Source organism: Triplophysa rosa, linkage group LG3 (assembly GCF_024868665.1).
Source record: "Triplophysa rosa linkage group LG3, Trosa_1v2, whole genome shotgun sequence".
In the NCBI taxonomy this organism is placed as follows: domain Eukaryota; kingdom Metazoa; phylum Chordata; class Actinopteri; order Cypriniformes; family Nemacheilidae; genus Triplophysa; species Triplophysa rosa.
Genome location: NC_079892.1, coordinates 1052163 through 1073592, shown reverse-complemented (window position 1 = coordinate 1073592; position 21430 = coordinate 1052163). Strand labels below are relative to the sequence as shown.

Genomic DNA, 21430 nt, shown 5'->3' with positions numbered 1-21430 from the left:
GAAATAAGAAATATTTTTGATTTTCTGAGCTCATTAAATGTCGGCCTGTACTCGCACAAAGCTGTTGAATGTTTTCATGAGTTGGTAGTCGTTTTTGGAGCTTGATGGTGTTTTTCTTTTGTGCTCATTAAATGTAATCGCCAGAAACATTTTGTTTTCAACCACAAAACCACTGTGATGGCAGCCCGGACTCTAGACAGCGAGCCAGAAGAATGTGAGGAAGTCTAGACTAAACAATTGAATACAGCAGACATCAACACAGACTCCACACGTTCCCAAACACGTGACCAGCTGGATTTACACTCGTGTGATTTCAATGTGGTTTTTGCCATATTGGCTCCGTTTGGGATGAACTCATCTGATCTCGGCGCTCAGGGTGTGAGAGAGACTTGTATGAGGGGTCATAAACTTCCACCACTGCTGGGGTTTGGTGGGATTGTAAACTGTATGTAACCCCCGTCTGAGAGGACTGATGTGGGGTGAGGTGAAGCATGTCCCAGTAAGATCGCGACACATTTATTATCCCGTCATTAAAAGAAATCACAGATGGGAACTCTTTAATAGCCTTATTATTAATCCATCAATGAGATTAAAAGCAGCGCAAATGTAAACTTTTGCTTAAGTCTCAGATATTTCTACTGAGAAAAAGAGTCAGAAATGTGTCTGTCATGAGAGTTTGAGAAGAGATGTCAATTTTGGCTGCGATCAAAAGTCAATCTTATTGAATATCAACTCAAACATTTCTCATCACATTTACTGAAATCCAGATGATTTCACACCTCCAGACTCTTCATGTGTCTCAACAATTACTCTCTCATTTGATTCTGTTTTTATTTCTCCCGAGCAAAATATGAGACTAAGATACTTACTAACATACAAAATCTCCTGAGCTGTGAAAGAGAAACATCTGAGCACTTAAATGTTTTTCACATTCAAATGCCTACATTTTTTTTAAATATGCTTTAAATCAAATACTGTAAACTTGTAATCATTTAAACCTTCATCTTAAAGTTTAACTAATGTTCTTTTCATCGTGAAAACCACCTATGAAAGAATCTACTAATACATGACCTGAAACTGATATATTGACCTTGCATTCATGTTCGTTTATCTTCTGGAATGCTAAAATCACTGAACCAAAAGAGCACACAAAGAACACATTTCTGTCAAACATCAAACAAATGAGCTTTGTGTAGAATACCTTCATATAAGTAGACTTTCATAAACTAACAAATGGGAAAATTGTAGTATTCCCAAGTAGTATTAACAGTATACTGCTAGCTAGTACATTGATGTTAGTATACTTACTAAATAAAGTACACTTAAAATATACTACTCATGCATACTTAAAATGACTTTGAAGTATTGAAGAATGCTGTGTTTTTTTAAGCGGTGGCATGTTCTGTTTTACCTGCAGCAGGGTTCTGGGTGTACTCCAACGTTTTGTGACATCGGTGCAAAGTTTGCTTGGAAGAAGATAAAACGAAGGAGAGAGTCGTGTGTGCCAAACATATGCTGAGGACTTGAACACTTCTCTTTATTTATTTCACAGAAACTCATCGTTCAGACAGGAAAAACATCTTTATAAAGCCGGTAAGAACTGAACTTTACGAGTGATTCTCTGTCTGACTTGTTTTCCTTTTGTATATCAGCCCTGCCTGCAGAACAGTGAAAATTAAAATGCTTTACCCATTTCAATATAAAGTACCACAGTATTAGCATCTGGTACCACAGTAAACCTCTTTAAAGATTATTCTTCTATGTTTGTATCACAGATATCAGTAAAGAATTTGGTCATATGCTGTCAACAGACATCAGACAGTATTTAACTTCTGCTTTTTGATGTTTGTTATAGGTTTTATACATTTCATTTCATCAAACTCAATCTCTGTGATACTGTACTCTCACTTTATACATGTGGGATTTTTTTGATCAAAGGTATCAAATAGGTCACCTATAAACGTGATAAGAAGTGGCAAACGTGAACCTTTGTGCCACATCAGATCATCGGTCATGATTTCAGCGACGCTGAGCGTAGAGAGTCGCTCCATCCCTCTGAGTGATGGCAACCGAATGCCCGTCATCGGTCTGGGGACGTACGGAGACCCCCGTAAGGTGAGAAACATCACGCTTATGGAAGCTGGAAACCTCCAGCTCTGACAGATCCACAGATCTGATATACGGACGATAGTCTGCAATCTAATAACATGGGTTTATTAATGTGATGTACTGTCAGACTCCTAAAGGAACGGCATATCAGTCTGTGAAACTGGCCATAGACGTGGGATACAGACACTTTGATGGTGCTCTGGTTTACTTAAATGAACATGAGGTCGGACAGGCCATCAGAGAGAAGATAGCTGATGGAACTGTCACAAGAGAAGAGATCTTCTACTGCGGAAAGGTATTCTCACTGCTCACTGTCATAGACCACCCAAACATATATTTATAAAAATGTGTATATAATTTTTGTTTGCTTTTATGTATTTAAAAAAAATGGTCAGGGAATAAATTTAAATAAAAGTCCCCTTACAGAAAAGCTGCACAAATCTCATATGTAAAACGTGTTTTTTTCTAATATTGACCGTTTGATCGAAGACGTGCGTGCCTGACTTCCGATTAACTTCCGGTTTGTGTTTTGCTAGTGTCTAATAATATAACTATTTATATTTGATATAATTTATGTTAATATTAATTTGTAGTGTTATTTTATTGTATAATAATTGTATCAAAAAACGATTTGTTGAATTTTGTTGTAAGTTCGTTTTTATTAAATAAACAATTTGTTGAATGGGTCCTGTAGTTCGGTCGCATTTAAAGAAACCGTACGGCACACTGACATCTAGCGGTTGAGCTTGGCATCGCAGTCTAAATTCAAAATATTCGAGAAAAGTTTAGCCAAGTGTAACGGAGTGAAAAGATATGTTAAATTATTGCATAAATGGGACAGCTCCATCTATGTGCATGATGTGATTTAGAGTATGGAGTAGGTACCGCCCACAGCAGAGTTAACGAAGCATTCCTGTGGGTAAGTTGCATGTTCTTCGCGGTCTGAGAATTACCATTTATAAGTGTCCAAAACACAAATATTTGCTCTATTGCGACCGTATCTTTCAATGGATATGTCTGGATTCTGTTAAGCTGTGTTTGGTGTCGAGTGTGTTGCTCAATATTGAGTTATAACGTGTTTATATTTTGAGACCTGATTGTAATCAATTCGTGTGTTGTCTTGCGTTTTATGTAGAAATGGTTTATTCCCTTACTGAATCCGTGAAACCCTATTTACACACTGTCTCCATTGTGCAGGGGCCCGTTTCAATAAGGAGGTTCGACCAACCCTAGGTTAAACCTTGAACTCAGAGTTGGTTTACTTAGAAATTAGAAACTTTGAGTTTTTGGTTTCAGAACAGCTGATTTGAGTTAGTTCAGTTTACTCTGGGTAGGCTTACCCTGGGTTAAGCACGTGCTCCACGACTATAAAAAGCCATCATCAATGGAGCTCCGATATTACGATTCACCATGGCAACGGCACCAAAAAAGCACTTGAAGAGTGAGGCACACATGGTGGCAGAAAGCACTTGAGATTGAGGCACACTTTCTGCTCTGCATACAGTGGATTTACTGATGCTGGTGCTGAAAATGACTTGAGTTTAAATTAATAACCAATAAACAAATAAATTAATCATTAAATGAATGAAACAACAGAAATAAGACAGAAATAATATGTTAATAATATAATAATGTTCTCACTCACCATGAGTGCTCTAGTTACGCGAATGAGACGTCATGGTGTATAGGACACCTGTAGGGCGTCAGACGCCCAAACCCCCGACACATGCTCGCTCCCCTCCTTCTCTCTCCTATCTGAAGATGATGTCTCCAAGGTCATGTCTTCGAACCACCCAATGACCTGCCTGCTAGATCCCATCCCCACTCATCTCCTCCAGGCCATCTCTCCATCAGTTGTTCCCGCTCTGACCCACATTATCAACTCGTCTCTCACCACTGGCACATTTCCCACAGTCTTCAAAGAGGCCCCTACTATTACCCTGCTACTGAAGAAACCCACTCTTAATCCTGCACTGTTAGAGAACTACAGACCGGTATCACTCATCCCCTTCATTGCTAAAACTCTTGAGCGTGTTCTGCTCTCCTCCTTTCTCACGCAGAACAACCTCCTGGACAGCAACCAGTCAGGCTTCAAGTGCGGTCATTCCACTGAGACTGCGCTGCTCTCTGTCATTGAAGCCCTGAGACTGGCAAGAGCTGCCTCGAACTCATCTGTACTCATCCTACTGGATCTATCTGCCACCCTTGACACCGTTAACCACCACATCCTCCTGTCGACCCTCAAGGCTATGGGTGTCTCTGGAGTGGTGCTACAATGGTTCAGGTCTTACCTCAAAAGGCAGGTCATTTAGAGTATCCTGGAGAGGAGAGGTCTCTGAGTCCCAACATCTGGACACAGGGGTGCCTCAGGGCTCAGTGATTTGTCCGTTGCTCTTTTCTGTATACATGACATCCCTTGGCTCTGTCATTCGGAAACATCGCTTTTCCTATCACTGCTATGCGGATGATACACAACTCCACCTGTCATTTCAGCTTGACGATTTGACTGTTTCTTCACTCATTTCAGCATGCCTGAGCGACATTTCACTCTGGATGAAGGACCATCACTTGCAGCTGAACCTTGCAAAAACAGAACTGCTTGTAATCCCGTCCCACCCTTGGATCCATCACAACTTCTCCATTCAACTGGGCTCATCAACCATCACATCTTCCAGAATGCCCAGAAACCTGGGAGTGGTGATCGATGATCAGCTAAACTTCACAGATCAGGTTGCCAGTACCACTCGGTCCTGTAGATTCATCCTCTACAATATCAGGAAAATGAGACCTTTCCTATCCGAGCATGCTATGCAGGTCCTAGTTCAGAATCTTGTTCTGTCCAGACTGGACTATTGCAATGCGCTACTAGCTGGACTTCCTGCTTGCACAACCAAACCTCTACAGATGATCCTGAATGCAGCGGCAAGAGTGGTCTTCAATGAACCGAAGAGAGCGCACGTCACTCCTCTCTTCACTAAGTCACATTGGGTCCCTGTAGTCGCTCGCATCAAATTCAAGACTCTGCTCCTGGCCTACAAGACCACCACTGGTTTGGCACCCCCTTATCTTCACTCGCTAATGCAGATTTATATACCCGCCAGATCCCTACGCTCTGCAAACGTCTCACAAATCTGATGTAATACACATAATGGTGGCTGATGTTATTGATGTAAGGATGGATGAGATATATTTTGATATATCTGATTCACTGTAAAGAAAAATGGTACAGTTGTAATAAAAATGCACAGGGAAATGACAAAATTCCACTCGGGTCTTAAATTGCTCTCCTGAAATCAAAGTGCATCCCAATGAATGAATGCAGCCTCTTCATGAATCCTCTATAAAAGCACATATGACATAAGTCACTGAGATGGTCTCTGTGTGATCAAAATGTGTGCCATGAATGACTGTATTAATGAATGAATGAATGAGGTACACCACTTGCGCTTTAAAAAGGGGAGGAGATGGAAATAAACTCTGGGTTTACCAAAGAAAACCTGCTCCCGACCAGGTTAGGTTCACAGAGTAAGTTACTATGGTTACTGACTCTGAGTATAAGTGACCTCTCCTTTAGAAACGGGCTTGAGTTACCCCTTTCTCAGGTTTGACATACCTCACATTCTGAAACGGAAAACCCAGAGTTTCCCTCATTTCAGGGTTAATATACTCAGAGTTTTCACTAAACCTCCTTTCTGAAACAGGCCCCAGGTATGTTGTAAAATGTTTGTTAAATTGTTTGATTCAAAATGAGTTCCTCAAGTTCTCCGGTAGGTGGGGATGTTTCCCTTAACGATGAGGTTAAATGTATTGCTCTGTATTTCATTGTATCTTCATTCATTGATTCTTGATTTCTGATTTATAATTAATTGAAAATGTGAGTTCATCTTCCTGTAAAACTGAGACACTATACAATCACAAAGTTATCAAATAATTTAAGTGACAGAATTAAAGAAGAGAACTGTTTTAAATAAAACGGAGCAGAGTTAACGAAGCATTGCTGTGGAAATGGTTTATTCCCTTACTGAATCCGTCAAACCCTATTTACACACACTGTCTCCATTGTGCAGACTGCCCAGGCAAGACCTCACACAAACGCTTCTTCTGGGTTTCTTTTGATCAGAAATAATCTACAGGCACTCGATTGTTTGTGAATGTGTACCGGAAGTTCAGTTTGTGGTGGTCACAAAAGTGCGCATGCGCAGTAACATTTTGGTCTTTTTTTGTGTATTTTAATAGTTTCACTTCAGCGGGTTTTTTTAGCTAGAAGCTTTTCTCATTAATTTTATTTTTTACTTCGAATAAATAGTTTTTATTGTACATTTTATGCATTACTGATGAAACATGCATTGAGACTAAAACAGATTTATTTTCATAGCTAAAGCCAGAACAGTTATTTGGTCTACATGACATGTGACAGAATGTAAATGTTCTCTCTCAGGATGCCAGCGTCTGCTGAATGAATGAATGTAAATGTGTGATTCGACTGTGTTTGTATGATGTAGTTATGGTGCACGTTTCACCCCCCCGAGCTGGTGAGGCCTGCATTAGAACGGACACTCAAGACTTTAGGACTGGACTATGTGGATCTGTACATCATTGAGTTTCCCGTCGCATTTAAAGTGAGTCTAGAACCCGACCGACAGCATCACACCGGCTTCATCTCTTGCTTTACACCATTAGGCCGTGTTCACACTTGACTTCTTTTTTCACCAAAAAAAGTTGACAAAGGTGCTTTTTTAGTTCGGAGGCAGCGTCTGTGCACGAAGGCAGCCGAAACAGATAACGTTAGGCAGCGTAACGGAAGTCTATTTGAATTACAAACAGAGAGCATCTTAGCAATAACTAATCACATATATAAAAACTACAGTACTAATTTCTCGCTAGAAATGCAATTAGAAGTTGTTGAAACAAGTGAAAATTAAACTTACATTTATATAAAACTATGCTCAGCCTCCAACGGGCGTTTAATTTTTTCGAGCTTGAGCCTTCTTGACCAATCACGTTCCTCGCATGTTGTTATGGAAACGACAGGTCTCTGTCATTGGTTAGCTGTGAGAAAGGAGCTTGACGTAGGGCGTTTTTTCCAGAAAAGATGAACTTTTTTCAACCTCGGAAGACGCCGGCGCTGGCGTTTAAAAAAGCGCTCGGAAAACACGGTTTACTCCATAGGATTATAATGTCAAACAGACGCTAGCAGCTTCGAGTCTGAACACGGCCTTATGCTCACAATTCATTTTACTTGCTTTTTTTATTGGTCAATGACTCGAGAGCCTTCTGCTAAATATGCTGATTTGTAGTTGTCCTCAGGGGAAATAAACGGGTTTGGTTAAATATGAAAACATGTATGTCTGTGTCTCAGCCGGGAGATGTGTTTTACCCCAAAGATGAGAACGGGAGGTACATCTATTACCAGAATGATCTGCGTGCCACATGGGAGGTGAGCCGGCCGTGAGTCCATCAGAAAAGTCATGTCTTTTGATTCATGAGGAACATTCTGAGAAATGTTTTGCGTGTATTCACGTTTTAATATCTGTCAGGCATTAGAAGCCTGTAAGGACGCAGGGTTGACCAAATCTCTGGGCGTATCAAACTTCAACCGCAGACAGCTGGAGCTCATTCTGAACAAGCCGGGACTGAAGCACAAACCCGTTTCCAACCAGGTATCACAACACACCCGCTCGTCTGTCGTTTGTCAGATGCACAGATAGTCCCGCCCCTAAACCCACGCCATTGGGCCATTCAATCAAACAGAGGAACACCGCAGTCAGAAACTCAGATGAAGTATGTTGTAAATGTTGTCGCCTGCAGGTAGAGTGTCATCCATATTTCACCCAGCCCAAACTCCTGGAGTTCTGTCGACAGAACGACATCGTCATAGTGGGATACAGTCCGCTCGGGACGTCCCGAGATGCATCATGGTACCCATCCATCACTGTCTCTAGAGTCATGATCCATATTAAAGTACCGTGGTATTACCGTAGGGCATTTCTGTAACGTGTGGTGCAGCACACGGTGGCTAGAAATGATATTTTGTATCATCGATCTGTGTCGAATGTGTGTGAATGTTGTTCACAGGGTGAATCTGAAATGTCCTCCGCTGTTAGAAGATCCACTCCTGGTGTCCATCGGCAAGAAATACAAGAAAACTTCTGCTCACGTGGCCCTCAGGTTCAGCGTTCAGAGAGGAGTCGCCGTGATTCCCAAAAGCTTCAGTTGTGAACGGATCAAAGAAAACTTTCAGGTGTGTCGCGTTCATCCTCGTTCACTTCAGTTGATTTCATTCACTAACAGCAAAAGAGTTCCGGCGGCTGTGATGATTTCATTTCATCTTCTGTGTTTGGCAGATATTTGATTTCTCTCTCACAGAGGAGGAAACGAGTGCCATTGAAAAGCTGAACAAAAATGTTCGTTTCGTGGAACTGCTGATGTAAGTTTCGGATCGGAGCGGTGTAAAAACACGGTTTCACTGTCGTCTCATTCATGTTGTGTTGGTTTGTTTTTATTTTTCACAGGTGGAGTGACCACCCAGAGTATCCATTTCATGATGAATATTAAAACTAACCTACTGTAGAAAGCAAAATTCGTGAGATATTTTGAGAAATGTCTCTGTGTTCGTTTTGTGTTCGTACATTGGAATTCAATAAGGTTCAGTGTTGTTCTTCACAATATCTTCTTTTGTGTACTCACGACACGAGGGTGAATAAATGATGAAACAATTTTCATTTTGTGTGCGATTTATTTCATTAAAGCTTGTAACGATCATGAGACACTAGAGGTCACTGTTTCATCTGTTTTCCGCCAGTTCAGTAAAGTGTTGAGAAATAGACATCTCGCCAACAGAAAACAGATTTTCTATTACAGTATGGTGTTTATCTATGGTGATATTTTTCTTCATCTGTTAATGTTTAACCAGTTTGAGTTGGTTTTTAACGGAGAGTTCATGGATGTAAACAGTTTCAGGTCGGGACAGTGAACGCTGTATAAAGATTAACTCTGGAGTAGTTTTACTACAAATAAACAACAGTAAGCACAGATGAACCATGATGGTTTTGCTTTCATCTTTCTTCACTGTGACAGGTGTAAGCGCAGTGACTCAATGTCCACTGTGTGGCGCCAGTGAGTTCTGTAACTCTCTTCTTGGGTTTGATTTGTTCATAGTGGAAAAAGATTTTCTTCTTTAGTGTTTTGTTTTTCAGTCAATGGTTTTGTAAATATCAGATTCAAACAGTAAAAGAAGTCTGTTCCGGCGTCTCTCTGTCCTCCTGTCTGTCAGCCGTGTCTTTAAGACGACAGTACAGACATGAACTGTTCTCAGCGGGCTCTTCATTAGTAACTGAGGTGATGTTAACACGGACAGACACACAAAAAACATCAACTTTCCTAATGAACGTTTCAAAATCATAATGTGGAAGAATACATTTGGACCAGTGTAATTCTGAGGACCTGAGAAAGCTTGCGCGGGTCACCCAAAATAATAAATGACACGTTATAGTCACAACAACTGTGCACATTTCCTTCAAAGTGTTTCTTTACAAAGTATTTACTGTACTGCCTTGAGTTTTGGTTTAATTCAAATGAAATTATTTGATTAAATGCATTTGTATTAGTGATTTGAAATCATTCTAATCACTATAAAGATAAATGTGAATCACGAAAGAAAAACTAACACATGTATAGATATGATGATATGAAGATGTCTTTAATGATCATGTCAAGTGAATGAAAGTTGTTTTGTAAATGACACGCCATGCGTACTGTTCATTGAAACATGCTGACTTCAAATCAAACTCAGATGTGAGAAATGTGAAGACTTGAGGTATGTATTTAAATTGGCTTCAATTTTTATTATGTGAATTATTGTTTCACCAACATTCATTTCTGTGCTGCATTTCATATGTTTCAGGTTCTTGAGGCAAACACGAGTCGTGTTCAGTAACGTGTTTAATGTCATGCAGAGAAGAGAGCGTTAGCGAGGTGACAGAGGCACATTTCTTCAGTCTGTCATTGAACACACATCACTGAGCCCATGAGAAGAGAAGTACAGAATCATCAGTATGCAAAGAGTGAAACCCAACACAAAGAGCGAAGAAACTCCAGGAATGAATGAACATCACCAACCACTCAATTCAACATTCTGAGTTCAACTTAAAGTAACATTACATCCTTTATAATGAATAATTCACATTTCTCAAAGAAACCATCATGATACAGCCATACTGAGTTTCTTGAGTAGGTAGTTGCTAGGATGTCCTTTCAGGTTGCTAAGTTATTCTGTTTGCTATTGTGATCTGTGGGGTTGCTACGTTTTTAGCAGGTTCTAGAGTGTTTGTGAGGTTGCTAGGGTAGTCTGGGAAGCTGTTTTGAGAGGTTGCTATGGTGTTGTGGAACGTTGCTAGGGTATTCTGAAAGGTTGCAAGGGTGTTTCAGGAGGTTGCTATGGTGCTCTGATTGGTTGATAGAAAGATCTGGGAGGTTGCTAGGGTGTTCTGGGAAGTTGCTATGGTGTTTTGAGGTGTTGCTAAGGTGTTCTTGGTGGTTGCTAGGGTATTCTGAAAGGTTGCAAGGGTGTTTCGGGAGGTTGCTATGGTGTTCTGAGTGGTTGTTAGAAAGATCTGGGAGGTTGCTAGGTTGTTCTGGGAAGTTGCTATGGTGTTTTGAGGTGTTGCTAAGGTGTTCTTGGTGGTTGCTAGGGTATTCTGAAAGGTTGCAAGGGTGTTTCGGGAGGTTGCTATGGTGTTCTGAGTGGTTGTTAGAAAGATCTGGGAGGTTGCTAGGTTGTTCTGGGAAGTTGCTATGGTGTTTTGAGGTGTTGCTAAGGTGTTCTTGGTGGTTGCTAGGGTATTCTGAAAGGTTGCAAGGGTGTTTCGGGAGGTTGCTATGGTGTTCTGAGTGGTTGTTAGAAAGATCTGGGAGGTTGCTAGGGTGTTCTGGGAAGTTGCTATGGTGTTTTGAGATGTTGCTAAGGTGTTTCTGCTGGTTGCTAGGTTGTTTAAGTAGGCACTAGAGTGTCCTGGGGTGCTTGTAGGGTGTTGTGTGTGTTCATGTAAAAACAGATAATAAGTCTATTTGGTTTGTTGATAGGCTCAGGTTTTTGATAGATTTATTTTTGCCCGTTTTACCATCAATATGCAGGTTATATGAGTCTGATCACAATAATACAGCACATTTCTCCTCGACAGGCCGTTTGATTTCAACATCATTCGTGTTCGTCGTGGCAGCATGTGAATTAAAGTTTTAAACTGTGAAAATAAGATCCAGTGAGACGGTTTTCTTTAACCAAGCAACTGAAATGACAGACAATCTTTTATGTCCATGAAAACAAGTGCTGTGAATCTTCTGCCACAGTAAATCATAATGTTTCTTTTCTAGTCTTTGTTCGATCAGTAGAGACAGAACGGGCGCTGGGTGCTGATGTTATGCAATCCCTGTGTTTTGTGAATAGGAGAGAGAGGGAGGGCTCGGGGGAGGAGTTGGACTTGGACCATCCTGAGCCGACCAACTGGTCCCACTAAAGTAGAAACTCTTCACATTATACAGCAAAACCTGAGATTTCACTTCACAGAGGTGTCGCCCGCATTCAGTCGTCCTCATGAAAGGTGAGTTAATGATTCATGTTTGCATTGAGGCTCAGAGAGATCGTGTGCATTCAGAGAACTGGACGCTTGACGTTTGTGCAGAATGTATTTCTTAAAGAATCTGACAGAATTCAGTTATAAGGCAAGTTATGTCACGGTTTCTTACTGATTCTTATCAGAACAGGAACATCTCAAGGAACTAGTTCATGCTGTCAGTGGAGTATAGAGCCGTGAAATCTTGTGGAGTTCAGTCTTGTTGAGTTTAAATACAAATCTTTTCATTCAAGACGTCAGCCGTCTGAGACATGCTTGAGATCTCTGGACGTTTCGAGATGAATTCTGTGATGTTTTTTTTTTAAATAGTACTAAACGTGTGCTGGACACTTGCTTGCTTTTCTGTTCATTAGAATTGTTTATGTTCCAATCTTTTTGCCATTTTTTCATAATCATAAATTAGGCGTTTATTGGAACGTTGTGATGTTTTTTTTCCTGAAGATGGCTGGAGAGCATAGCTCAGATGATTTCATGAGAAATATACGAATCACATGAATCCTGACATCTTTAAGGTTTGACGTGATGTCGTCTTGTCCAACCTGAGCACAGTTTGAGACATCATTGAGATCTCATGCAGCACGTGTGATCAATTCACGAGTCCATTTGTTCTCATTGGAGTCTTGGAGAGACCAGAAGTGACCGACATTCTCCAGCTCATCTCATCTCGCCCGGCTGTGATGAAAGAGATTCAGTGTTGGGGACGAGAACACATTCTCAAGACCTCTGACCCCTGCGTCCAGCAGACATCTTGGGAAAAACCTCAAGTATGTGAAACATTCATCCGTTCCTGTAGTGACCTCTGACCCCCGAGATCTCTTTAATATCGCTATGATTTCTCTTAGACATCAGCGAGATTAAATGGAGAGCAAATGGCAACTTTTGCTTGAGACTCATCAGATATTTCTCCTGAGAAAAAGTGTCAGAAATCCGACAAGTGTCTGTCGTTAGAGTTTGAGAAGAGATGTCAACAGTGTGTCAAACTGAGCTCAGGTTCGTCTCGTCTGCGATCAGACGTCAATATTATTGAAGATCTCAATATCAACTCAGACATTTCTCATCACATTTACTCAAATCCCAATTCATTTACACCTCCTTCGTGTCTCATTTGATTCTCTTTTCATTTCTCCTGAGCAATTTGAGGGGAACCGTCTGAGACTTAAACTGAGAAGTCCATCAAGAGAACATCCATTCTTTTGTGTTACAGACGGTTCAGAACGCTTGAGCATGAGGAACATTTCTTAGATTTTGTTTTTATTTTTGCGTGAGATATTCTTGACTCAAGTTTTTCTCCTCTGGTTTTGACGGGTCTGGTGAACGCACAAATGGATCCGCTCCGATAATTCAAGCTGACAGAAATGAACACAGTGAGTGGCTCTTCTGTTCTTCTGAAAACAGAGAGAGGTCTTTCTGTCAGCGTGATCATGGCGTCCTGACAGGGTTCTGTAGATGTGATGCTACGGGAATCGTTCATAACACAAGAGATTGGTTCAACATTGACTTCCAAACCACTGAGACATGTCTCAAAATATCTTCTTTTGTGTTCCACTGAAGAAAGCCTCATGTGCAGATAAATGATGTGGGAATAAATGAGTTGGCTGAACTGTCCCTTTAAGGTTTGTAAGTGTGATGTGCTGCAGTAAAATCAGATTCCCAGCATGCACTGCAGCAAGAATGAATGATAAATGATAGGGTTGTGTGTTTTTCCACTGCTGCTGTGTTGTGCTGTGTTGTGCTGTGTTGTGTTGTGTGAGAAGTTTTGCCTGCTCATGTCTGGTTACTGATTTCACGGTAAAAAAAATTCTAAATCGTTATTGTTTTTTTTTCTAAATCTAACAAAACTTAGTGTGAGGTGTATGCTCAAAACAAGTCGAACAATTAGAAAAATCTGTCTGGAGCTTTTTGATTCGTACTCTTAAATTTCTCAACAGGTGAGAAAGAAATCACGGCCAAAACGGAGCCGTCGAACGGGCCGAACCGTCCGCTGGAGGTCGTCCCACATACAGATGAGAAGATGACGGAGCGCGGCCAGTGGAGCAATAAACTGGAGTTTGTTCTGTCGGTGGCCGGAGAAATCATCGGCCTGGGAAACGTCTGGCGTTTTCCTTATCTCTGCTATAAGAACGGAGGAGGTGAGCAGGTGCACAACATTCAATGGAAAGAAAGTGGAAACTTCCACATCTCAAAAAGTCTCATCCACATCTCAGGTGTTTCTTCTGAGGAAATGAAATGTGAGAAATGTTGAGATGTGCTGGAGGTGTTCGTCGGGTGGGATTTCTCTCTTAACTGACCGTATCAGAATACTTCCACGCCGTGCTCGCTCACTTGAAGCCCCTCGGGAACACAAGAGAGAATGTGAGATGTGTCTGGTCAGGTCGGGGTAGTTCTAGCTCTGAGGTTCATTTAGCGTCTAAACTCATTTTTAAGGATTTTTTTCTATTGCACAACCTTGTCATCTTCAGTGTGAAAGTCACAGTTTTTCTGCGGAACACAAAAAAACACATTTTTTTCATTGTGTACTTATTTTTTGTTTATTTTTAGTTTCCACGTTAATTTTTCTTTCTTTTTTAACAATTTCGTGTCATGCTTTTGTAATTTAATTAATTATTTTGAAATTACATTTAAGATTAGTATTACTATTATTGTATTGGTTTATTTTTTATTTTAGGTCTAATTTTAGTGTCTCAACTCATTGCTCATTGCATATTGCCAACACAAAATTGTAATTTGCGTTTTGCTTAAGCTTTTCAAATAATACTCGCGTGTGTTTATTTGATTTGATTTAAATAACCAGACATTTTTTAATGGTTTTACTTTTAGTTGATGATAATAACCCAACATATTGAAAGTTAAAATGTTGTAAATGTAAAAAATGTCAAATAATAAAAAAACATTGTATGTCGTTACAGAGCTCAACAGTGAAAGATATTTACCATTTGAATAATGTTGTTATTATCCAGAACAACCAGTTAGTCAGCAAAAGTTTGATTTCGTTGAGATGTGTTTGGCATGTGTTGAGATTTGACCTCCTGAGCTTACAGTGTTACTCATTCAAAAGGTGAAAGGTCACAGCTGTTGTTTGATCGACCCCTGGCGTGTGTCCAGAGAGACACATGAAAGCTTTTTGGAAATCTACTGAAATTGTGACTCATTTTACATTTGAGTAAAAGCATGAATAAAACCAGAAACTAAAAACTGAACCCTTACCATGATCTGATTGTAATACCGCAGTGATTTCTTTTTATAGAGATCATTCGGTAACACTTTACAATAAGGTGCTATTAGTTAACATTAGTAAATGCATTAGCGAACATTAGCCAACAATGAACAATTTAGTTTTCCAGCATTTATTAATCCTTGTCAATGTTAGTTCACGTCAATTATTCATGTTAGTTCATGGTGCATTAACTAATGTTAACAGTGACAACGTTTGTTTTTAATAATGTATTAGTAAATGCTGAAATTAACATGAATTAATATTAATAAATGCTGTAGAAGTATTGTTCGTTGTTAGTTCATGTTAGCTAATGCCTTAACTAATTGTTAACAAATAGCACCTTATTGTAAAGTGTTACCGATCATTCTTACACTATTACCATCGCTGTACCGTGGTAAAGTATGATTGATTTTTCCGTGACAGGTGCGTTCTTCATTCCGTACCTGATCTTCCTCTTCACCTGCGGTATTCCCGTCTTCTTTCTGGAGATCTCTCTGGGTCAGTACACCAGTCAGGGAGGAATCACCTGCTGGAGGAAAATCAGCCCGCTGTTTGAAGGTAAAACATCTTCAAAACTGTGCAAAAGCTCAAATAAATAAGCATTCTCACATTATAGAGTTCAAACATTACAGGTCTTGTTTCTGGCTTCTGTGCCGGATCAATAAATGAGAAGTCTCATGCGTTCGTGTGATTCTCCGACAGCATCAGGCTGTGAAATTCTTTCTGAACAATCTGCTGTATGAATATTTACTGATGTTTTCTATGTGAATACACTGAAAACACTTCAGTACAAGTTTAAATAGCATGTATAAATGATCCTAAAAGTTTCTTTACAAAATCTGTGTCTCTCTCTCCCTCCATCTCTCTCTCAATTTCAATTTTATTGGCATGACAAAATGTACATTGGTATTGCCAAAGCATTTGCAGCGGGGCTGCGTATACAAATAGTGCAAATATGTAAAAAACGAAAAGATAATTATAGTAATAAAATAAAATAAAGTGTTTATGTATGTAGTGCAACTTAAAGTGGTTTATAATATATGTAACTATATTAGTATAGTTTAAACAAAGATTTACAGAAGCAAAATATACACTTAAATAGCAGAATAAAGGGCTATAATAATATAATGTAATGTAATGAGAGAATAATATAATGTAATGAGAGCTCTCTCTCTCTCTCTGTAGGCATTGGATACGCCACACAAGTAATTGTGGCCCTGTTGAACTTCTACTATATAATAGTTTTGGCCTGGGGAATATTTTATCTCTCCTTTTCATTCACGTGGGATCTGCCGTGGTCTTCCTGCAACAACACCTGGAACACAGGTGAGCAACTTTCCCACCTGAAGTGTCATGTCATCATCACGTTTCATCAGATTTCCTACATATAAACTTCACATCAGAGGTTGACGTAAATGCGGTTACTGTTGCTTACTATAGAGTCCTGCGTGGAGTTCCAAAGACGAAACGATTCCATTGAGCAAAGCAACATGGAAAACGCAACATCACCAGTCATTGAATTTTGGGAGTAAGTTTTACTGTAAGAGTATTTTCATCTCCTGCATAGTGTACAAATACTGTACTTCTTTACCAGTCAATCTCCGTCTAACCAATGGAACCGTCTGCAGACTCTGATGTGTTGTGTTGTGTGTGATTCTCGTCTCTGCAGACGGAGAGTTTTACGGATCTCTTCTGGAATCGATGAGATAGGAATGCTGCACTGGGATCTGGTGTTGTGTCTGTTGTTGGCCTGGGTTCTCTGTTACTTCTGTATCTGGAAGGGTGTCAAGTCCACTGGAAAAGTACCTATCGCACATCTGCTGCTGTCTGAAAAGTGCCGTCAAACAAAATATGTTTTTATTTTTATTAGAAATTGAAGGTTTCAAATGACGTTTTTTCTCGTGCCAACAACAACAACCGTAATTTAATGTCATTTTACCATGTTTATCCAAACCCAACCATGGTATTCAATGAAACAAAACTGTTTAAAAGGTATACTACTTTATTTTTTACTATGTGCAAAGAGTAACGTGTCTTGCACATCGCCGTCATGCTGAAATTATCCTGAAGATAAATGCGTGAAAACGATTTTATCAGCTAGAAATTGCTTTTTGAGTGCACACGTTTTACAAGATATGTTAACAAAGTAAAATATATAAAGTATTATATTTTTTAAATTGTACGTGATAAAATATAATACTTGATATATTTTATTTTGTTAAAAGATCTTGTAAAATGTGTGCACTCAAAAAGCAATTTCTATGTGAAAAAAAGTAAAAAACGATGGAACTGTATTCTTTTTAAATTTGATATGGTAAATGAATCTAGTAAATATTAATATGTGGCTTAAGTAATTCAAGTTCAAGGATGATTGTAAAGTGTATCTGAACACACAGATCGAGTCTGACGCAGATTTTCTGTCACTCATCAGGTGGTTTATTTCACCGCAACCTTTCCATACGCGATGCTGTTGATTTTACTGATCAGAGGAGTCACGCTGCCCGGAGCTTCCCGAGGGATCAAGTACTACCTTTATCCTGATCTGGGAAGATTAGCCGATCCACAGGTATATCATCACTAACATTTCACATAAAACAAAACTCTTACAATGGCCTCAACAATCAGATCGACTTTCTAAGTACTTTTCCATACTTGAGAGACACAACATGTGTATGTAATGTTATACAGTAATGCTGGGTTCACACCAAATGCGAATTAAGCGATTTGCGCGAGTAAAGTCCAAGCCCATTGCACATCCGTAATTTCCGCACGTTAAAAAATAAATACGACCTCACGTTGTGTCAATCACATTTACACACCGCCTCTGATATTTTTGTCCGTCATAAAAAAATTTGGACTGGGTTCGATTTTCTGCATTTTTCGCATCCGTAGCAAGCATTTTGTGAGGCGTCAGCGCCTCTCAAAATGCGCCAAATACAAAAAAACGCATACGAACATTTCGGCCTGTATGTGTAATGGCCTTAAATTACATACAAAGTCAATGCAAAGATGCAAATAGATGGGAACTCTATTTGAGTTCGGGCAATCGGGCAGCGCGATTGCAGACGAACACGTGTCAATCGCGTCTTCCGCACAAGTTGAAAAATCTGTACTCTTGCAAGAAATTTACGCGAAGAGCTCATTGACAACCACTGGATGACGGGTCCGGGCGCGAGAAGACATCCCCGTTGCCTGATGTTTTTCGCGTCACTCATGCGAAAATAACGAACTTTTCCCGTGAGTAATGCTGGGTTCACACCAAAAGCGAACAATCGCATTCCACGCTCTTTATTACTCGCGGGAAAAGTTCGGGGTTTTTTTACGCGTGAGTGACGTGATCTGACAAATATTTTGAACCTTGGCAGAAGATGAAATTTACGTGCGGGTTCGCGTCTATATGCGTCTTTGCATTGACTTTGTATGTAATTTACTCGTGTAAAACGCTTAATTCGTGTTTGGTGTGAACCCAGTCTAATGAAGAGCGTGGAGCGCGATTGTTCGCGTTTGGTGTGATCACAGCATAATACACAATAACTTCTAGTAAATGACAGAACAACTTATACATCTTTAGGGTATACACGCAGAACTGTGTGTAAGTGTGCTTTAGCAAGTCGTCTGGAACTAATAGTGTTTTCTGGGATACGCGGTGTCCTGAGTTGAAAGGTCGTGTGGTTTTGTCTATGCAGGTGTTTAGATTTGTCCCGGAGCAGGAAACACAGTAGGGATGCCTGTTTTCTGTCCTGTTACGATTGAAACCATCTGTGAGTTTGAACTTTCCCACATGACAAGTCCCTGCTGAAAAAACAGTGGAACACTTAATGGATTTAATGGTTATAATGGGAATGGTACTGGCTTGAATAGAAACTAATAACGGTGTCTACTGGTGTGTGATGGATTCTGTTGGTGGTGTGTGATTCATCTGACAGATGAATCCTCTTGCCCAAAACACACGATTAGAATTTCTGTTTTTAAAGCAGGGATGAGAAGCGACTCGGTCATCCAGACGTATCCCAGAATTCTTTAACTTCACATTAAACAGCTCATAATGTCCGAGGAATCTTCGTCTAGTCAATGAGAGCGTTGAGATGCATGAGGCCAAATGAACGGAAGCTTTTGGCTTCTCAGGAAGGAATAAATGAAGTTTGTCTGTGATCAAGTTCTCCCAACGATAAGTGTCATGAGAGGAATGTTCTGTGTTGGGTCGTGTTCAGACATCTCTGAGCCTCAGGTGATGAATGTGAAGACACGAGGACGTGCTTTCAACAAACAGATGATAATTCAGTAGACTTGATTTGTTTTAATGAGGAGTGTGCGTGTTCAAAACCTCGCAAAAAACGTTAAGTGATTGAGAGATGTAAGAGATTACAGAACTTCTAGGAATCCTACAAAAGTGTTTCGTTTGACCTCTGACCCGAGACTAAATTGCTGTGTGAGATGTGTGAGATCATTCACAAAAATCATCTCTCCTGTGTGCTCCAGCATTAGGTTTTTTTTAATAGTTTTTTATGCCTCAAGAGACCTCCCCAAAATATATGTCATCACAGCAAGACGAGGTGTTCTTCTGTCTTCTTGTAGGTGTGGATGGATGCAGGCACACAGATCTTCTTCTCGTACGCCATCTGTCTGGGCTGTCTCACTGCACTCGGAAGCTACAACAAATATAACAACAACTGCTACAGGTGAGAATCCACAAATGAGAAAAAAAAAAGGATTATTTCTCCCAGACATCAATGAAATGAACTGAAGTTCACAGTCTTGTGTGTGTTTCTCTTGAGAAACGTGTCTGTCATTAGAGTTTGAGAAGACATGTCAACAATGTGTCAAACTGAGCTGCTCTACCACCATCAACTCATCACGTTTCTCATCACGTTTACTCACATCCACATTATTTCACCTCTACAATCTACATTCATGTACACCTCCAGACTCTTCATGGGTTTCAACTATTACGCTCTCAATCTCAGTTTCTCGTTTTATTTCTCCTACACTCTTTAAATCAGTGCCATAGAAGAACCTTTTGGTTCTATAAAGAACCATAAACATCTGAAAAAAGGTTCTTCAGATTCTAAAAACGTATGAAAGAGATGGTTCTTCAAAGAACCTTTGACTGAATGTGTCATGAAACAGAACCCAGATGCAGACCGCTCTTCAACTGAACTCATTTATTAAAACGGGGAAAACAGAACTAAAACATGACTAAACCAAGGAATAAAACTCAACTTTGATAAACAAAAGCTTGAGGGGCAGACAAGCCGGTCCAGCACAGGACAGCAAACACAAGGCCTTAAATAGGAGAGGAACATAACGAGGGCGACAGGTGAAGGGCGTGAACTGATAACAGGATAATGAGTAAGGAAACAAGGGGGCGGGGCTAAGACGCCAGACAGGAGAGCACATGGCACAAAGAATCAAACAGTGGCCATGTGCTTCCGAACACAAGACACGGGACTGTCATGATCCTGTCACTCCAAACTATAAGAACAACCACGAGAAGGGCAGGATCATGACAGTGTGGTTCTTTGTGGAACCAGAAATGGTTCTTCTATGGCATCGCTGTGCACAAGCTTTATTTTTAAGAGTGAATGAGAAACGTTTGAGACTAAGATGATACTCAAATGAAACACTGTTGATGTTTTCATGTGTGGGCTACGTACATCAGAGAGAACAAGCTCTGGAAATGTGGGGCACTGTCGTTCACCTCATATAGTTCTTACTTTCACATAACAGTTTCTGTTCTGCATGTTTTTCTGTCTCTAGAGATTCTTTGGCTCTGTGTTGTCTGAACAGTGGAACGAGTTTTGTGGCTGGATTTGCCATCTTCTCGATTCTCGGCTTCATGTCTTACGAGCAGAACGTCCCCATTTCAGAGGTGGCCGAGTCTGGTGGGTGTGACAATCTTTTACATGCTTCTTTATGAATTATTCACCTCACAGGCAACCTTTTCAGAACTTTGACTTGCGTTCTCTAAACATTCTCTCAAAGAGCAATTTTTGACATTATGTACTTGCTACACATCCCAAAAATGTTATAAAATCATTGGAATGTTTAAGCAAACGTTCTTACAACGTATTTTTGATATCTATTGTAAGGAGAGCCTGATGTTCCAAAGCATATGTGATATGTAAAACGAGAAAACGTTTCTGATCCTACTCTTTTCTTCTTTATTCTCTTCTACTGCTAAATATTATGCTGTACGTTGTGTCATGCATGGTCTCACTCAGGTCCTGGTTTGGCGTTCATCGCGTACCCGCGGGCCGTGTCCATGATGCCCATCTCTCCTCTGTGGGCCTGTTTCTTCTTCATCATGATCGTTCTTCTGGGTTTAGACAGTCAGGTGTGAATCTTTCTTCTCTCCAGAGACACTGATGTGTGTCGCAGGGTTTAATGTGTGTGTGTGTGTGTGTGTGTGTGCGTGTGTGTGTGTGTGTGTGTGTGTGTGTGTGGGTGTGTGTGTGTGGGTGTGGTGTGCTGCGTGTGT

The 21430-nt window shown here is 40.2% G+C and overlaps 2 protein-coding genes across 2 annotated transcripts in view; both read left to right on the top strand.

The window, feature by feature from the left end:
* Positions 1-1395: 1395 nt before the first annotated feature.
* LOC130551770 (aldo-keto reductase family 1 member D1-like) lies at positions 1396-8814 on the top strand. The gene is made up of 10 exons (XM_057329660.1): positions 1396-1593; positions 1939-2115; positions 2237-2404; positions 6612-6728; positions 7469-7546; positions 7647-7769; positions 7918-8027; positions 8185-8350; positions 8454-8536; positions 8622-8814. The coding sequence occupies exons 2-10, from the start codon at positions 2014-2016 to the stop codon at positions 8662-8664; spliced, it is 990 nt and encodes a 329-aa protein (XP_057185643.1). The 5' UTR covers positions 1396-1593; positions 1939-2013; the 3' UTR covers positions 8665-8814.
* Positions 8815-11590: 2776 nt separating this feature from the next.
* Positions 11591-21430, top strand: part of slc6a13 (solute carrier family 6 member 13) — a 13049-nt gene continuing 3209 nt past the window's right edge. Inside the window, exons 1-10 of the mRNA XM_057329659.1 lie at positions 11591-11705; positions 13667-13867; positions 15376-15510; positions 16138-16278; positions 16393-16480; positions 16622-16754; positions 17384-17518; positions 19528-19631; positions 20710-20834; positions 21174-21286. Of these exons, the coding sequence (XP_057185642.1) occupies positions 11699-11705; positions 13667-13867; positions 15376-15510; positions 16138-16278; positions 16393-16480; positions 16622-16754; positions 17384-17518; positions 19528-19631; positions 20710-20834; positions 21174-21286 (1182 nt within the window). The 5' untranslated portion in view covers positions 11591-11698. The remainder of the gene's footprint in view (positions 11706-13666; positions 13868-15375; positions 15511-16137; positions 16279-16392; positions 16481-16621; positions 16755-17383; positions 17519-19527; positions 19632-20709; positions 20835-21173; positions 21287-21430) is intronic.

Coding starts and splice junctions, on each gene's coding strand:
- LOC130551770 (XM_057329660.1), top strand. CDS start 2,014: ATGATTTCAGCGACGCTGAGCGTAGAGAGTCGCTCCATCCCTCTGAGT. Junction 7,547..7,646: donor ATCTGCGTGCCACATGGGAG/GTGAGCCGGCCG, acceptor AATATCTGTCAG/GCATTAGAAGCCTGTAAGGA. Junction 8,537..8,621: donor CGTTTCGTGGAACTGCTGAT/GTAAGTTTCGGA, acceptor TATTTTTCACAG/GTGGAGTGACCACCCAGAGT.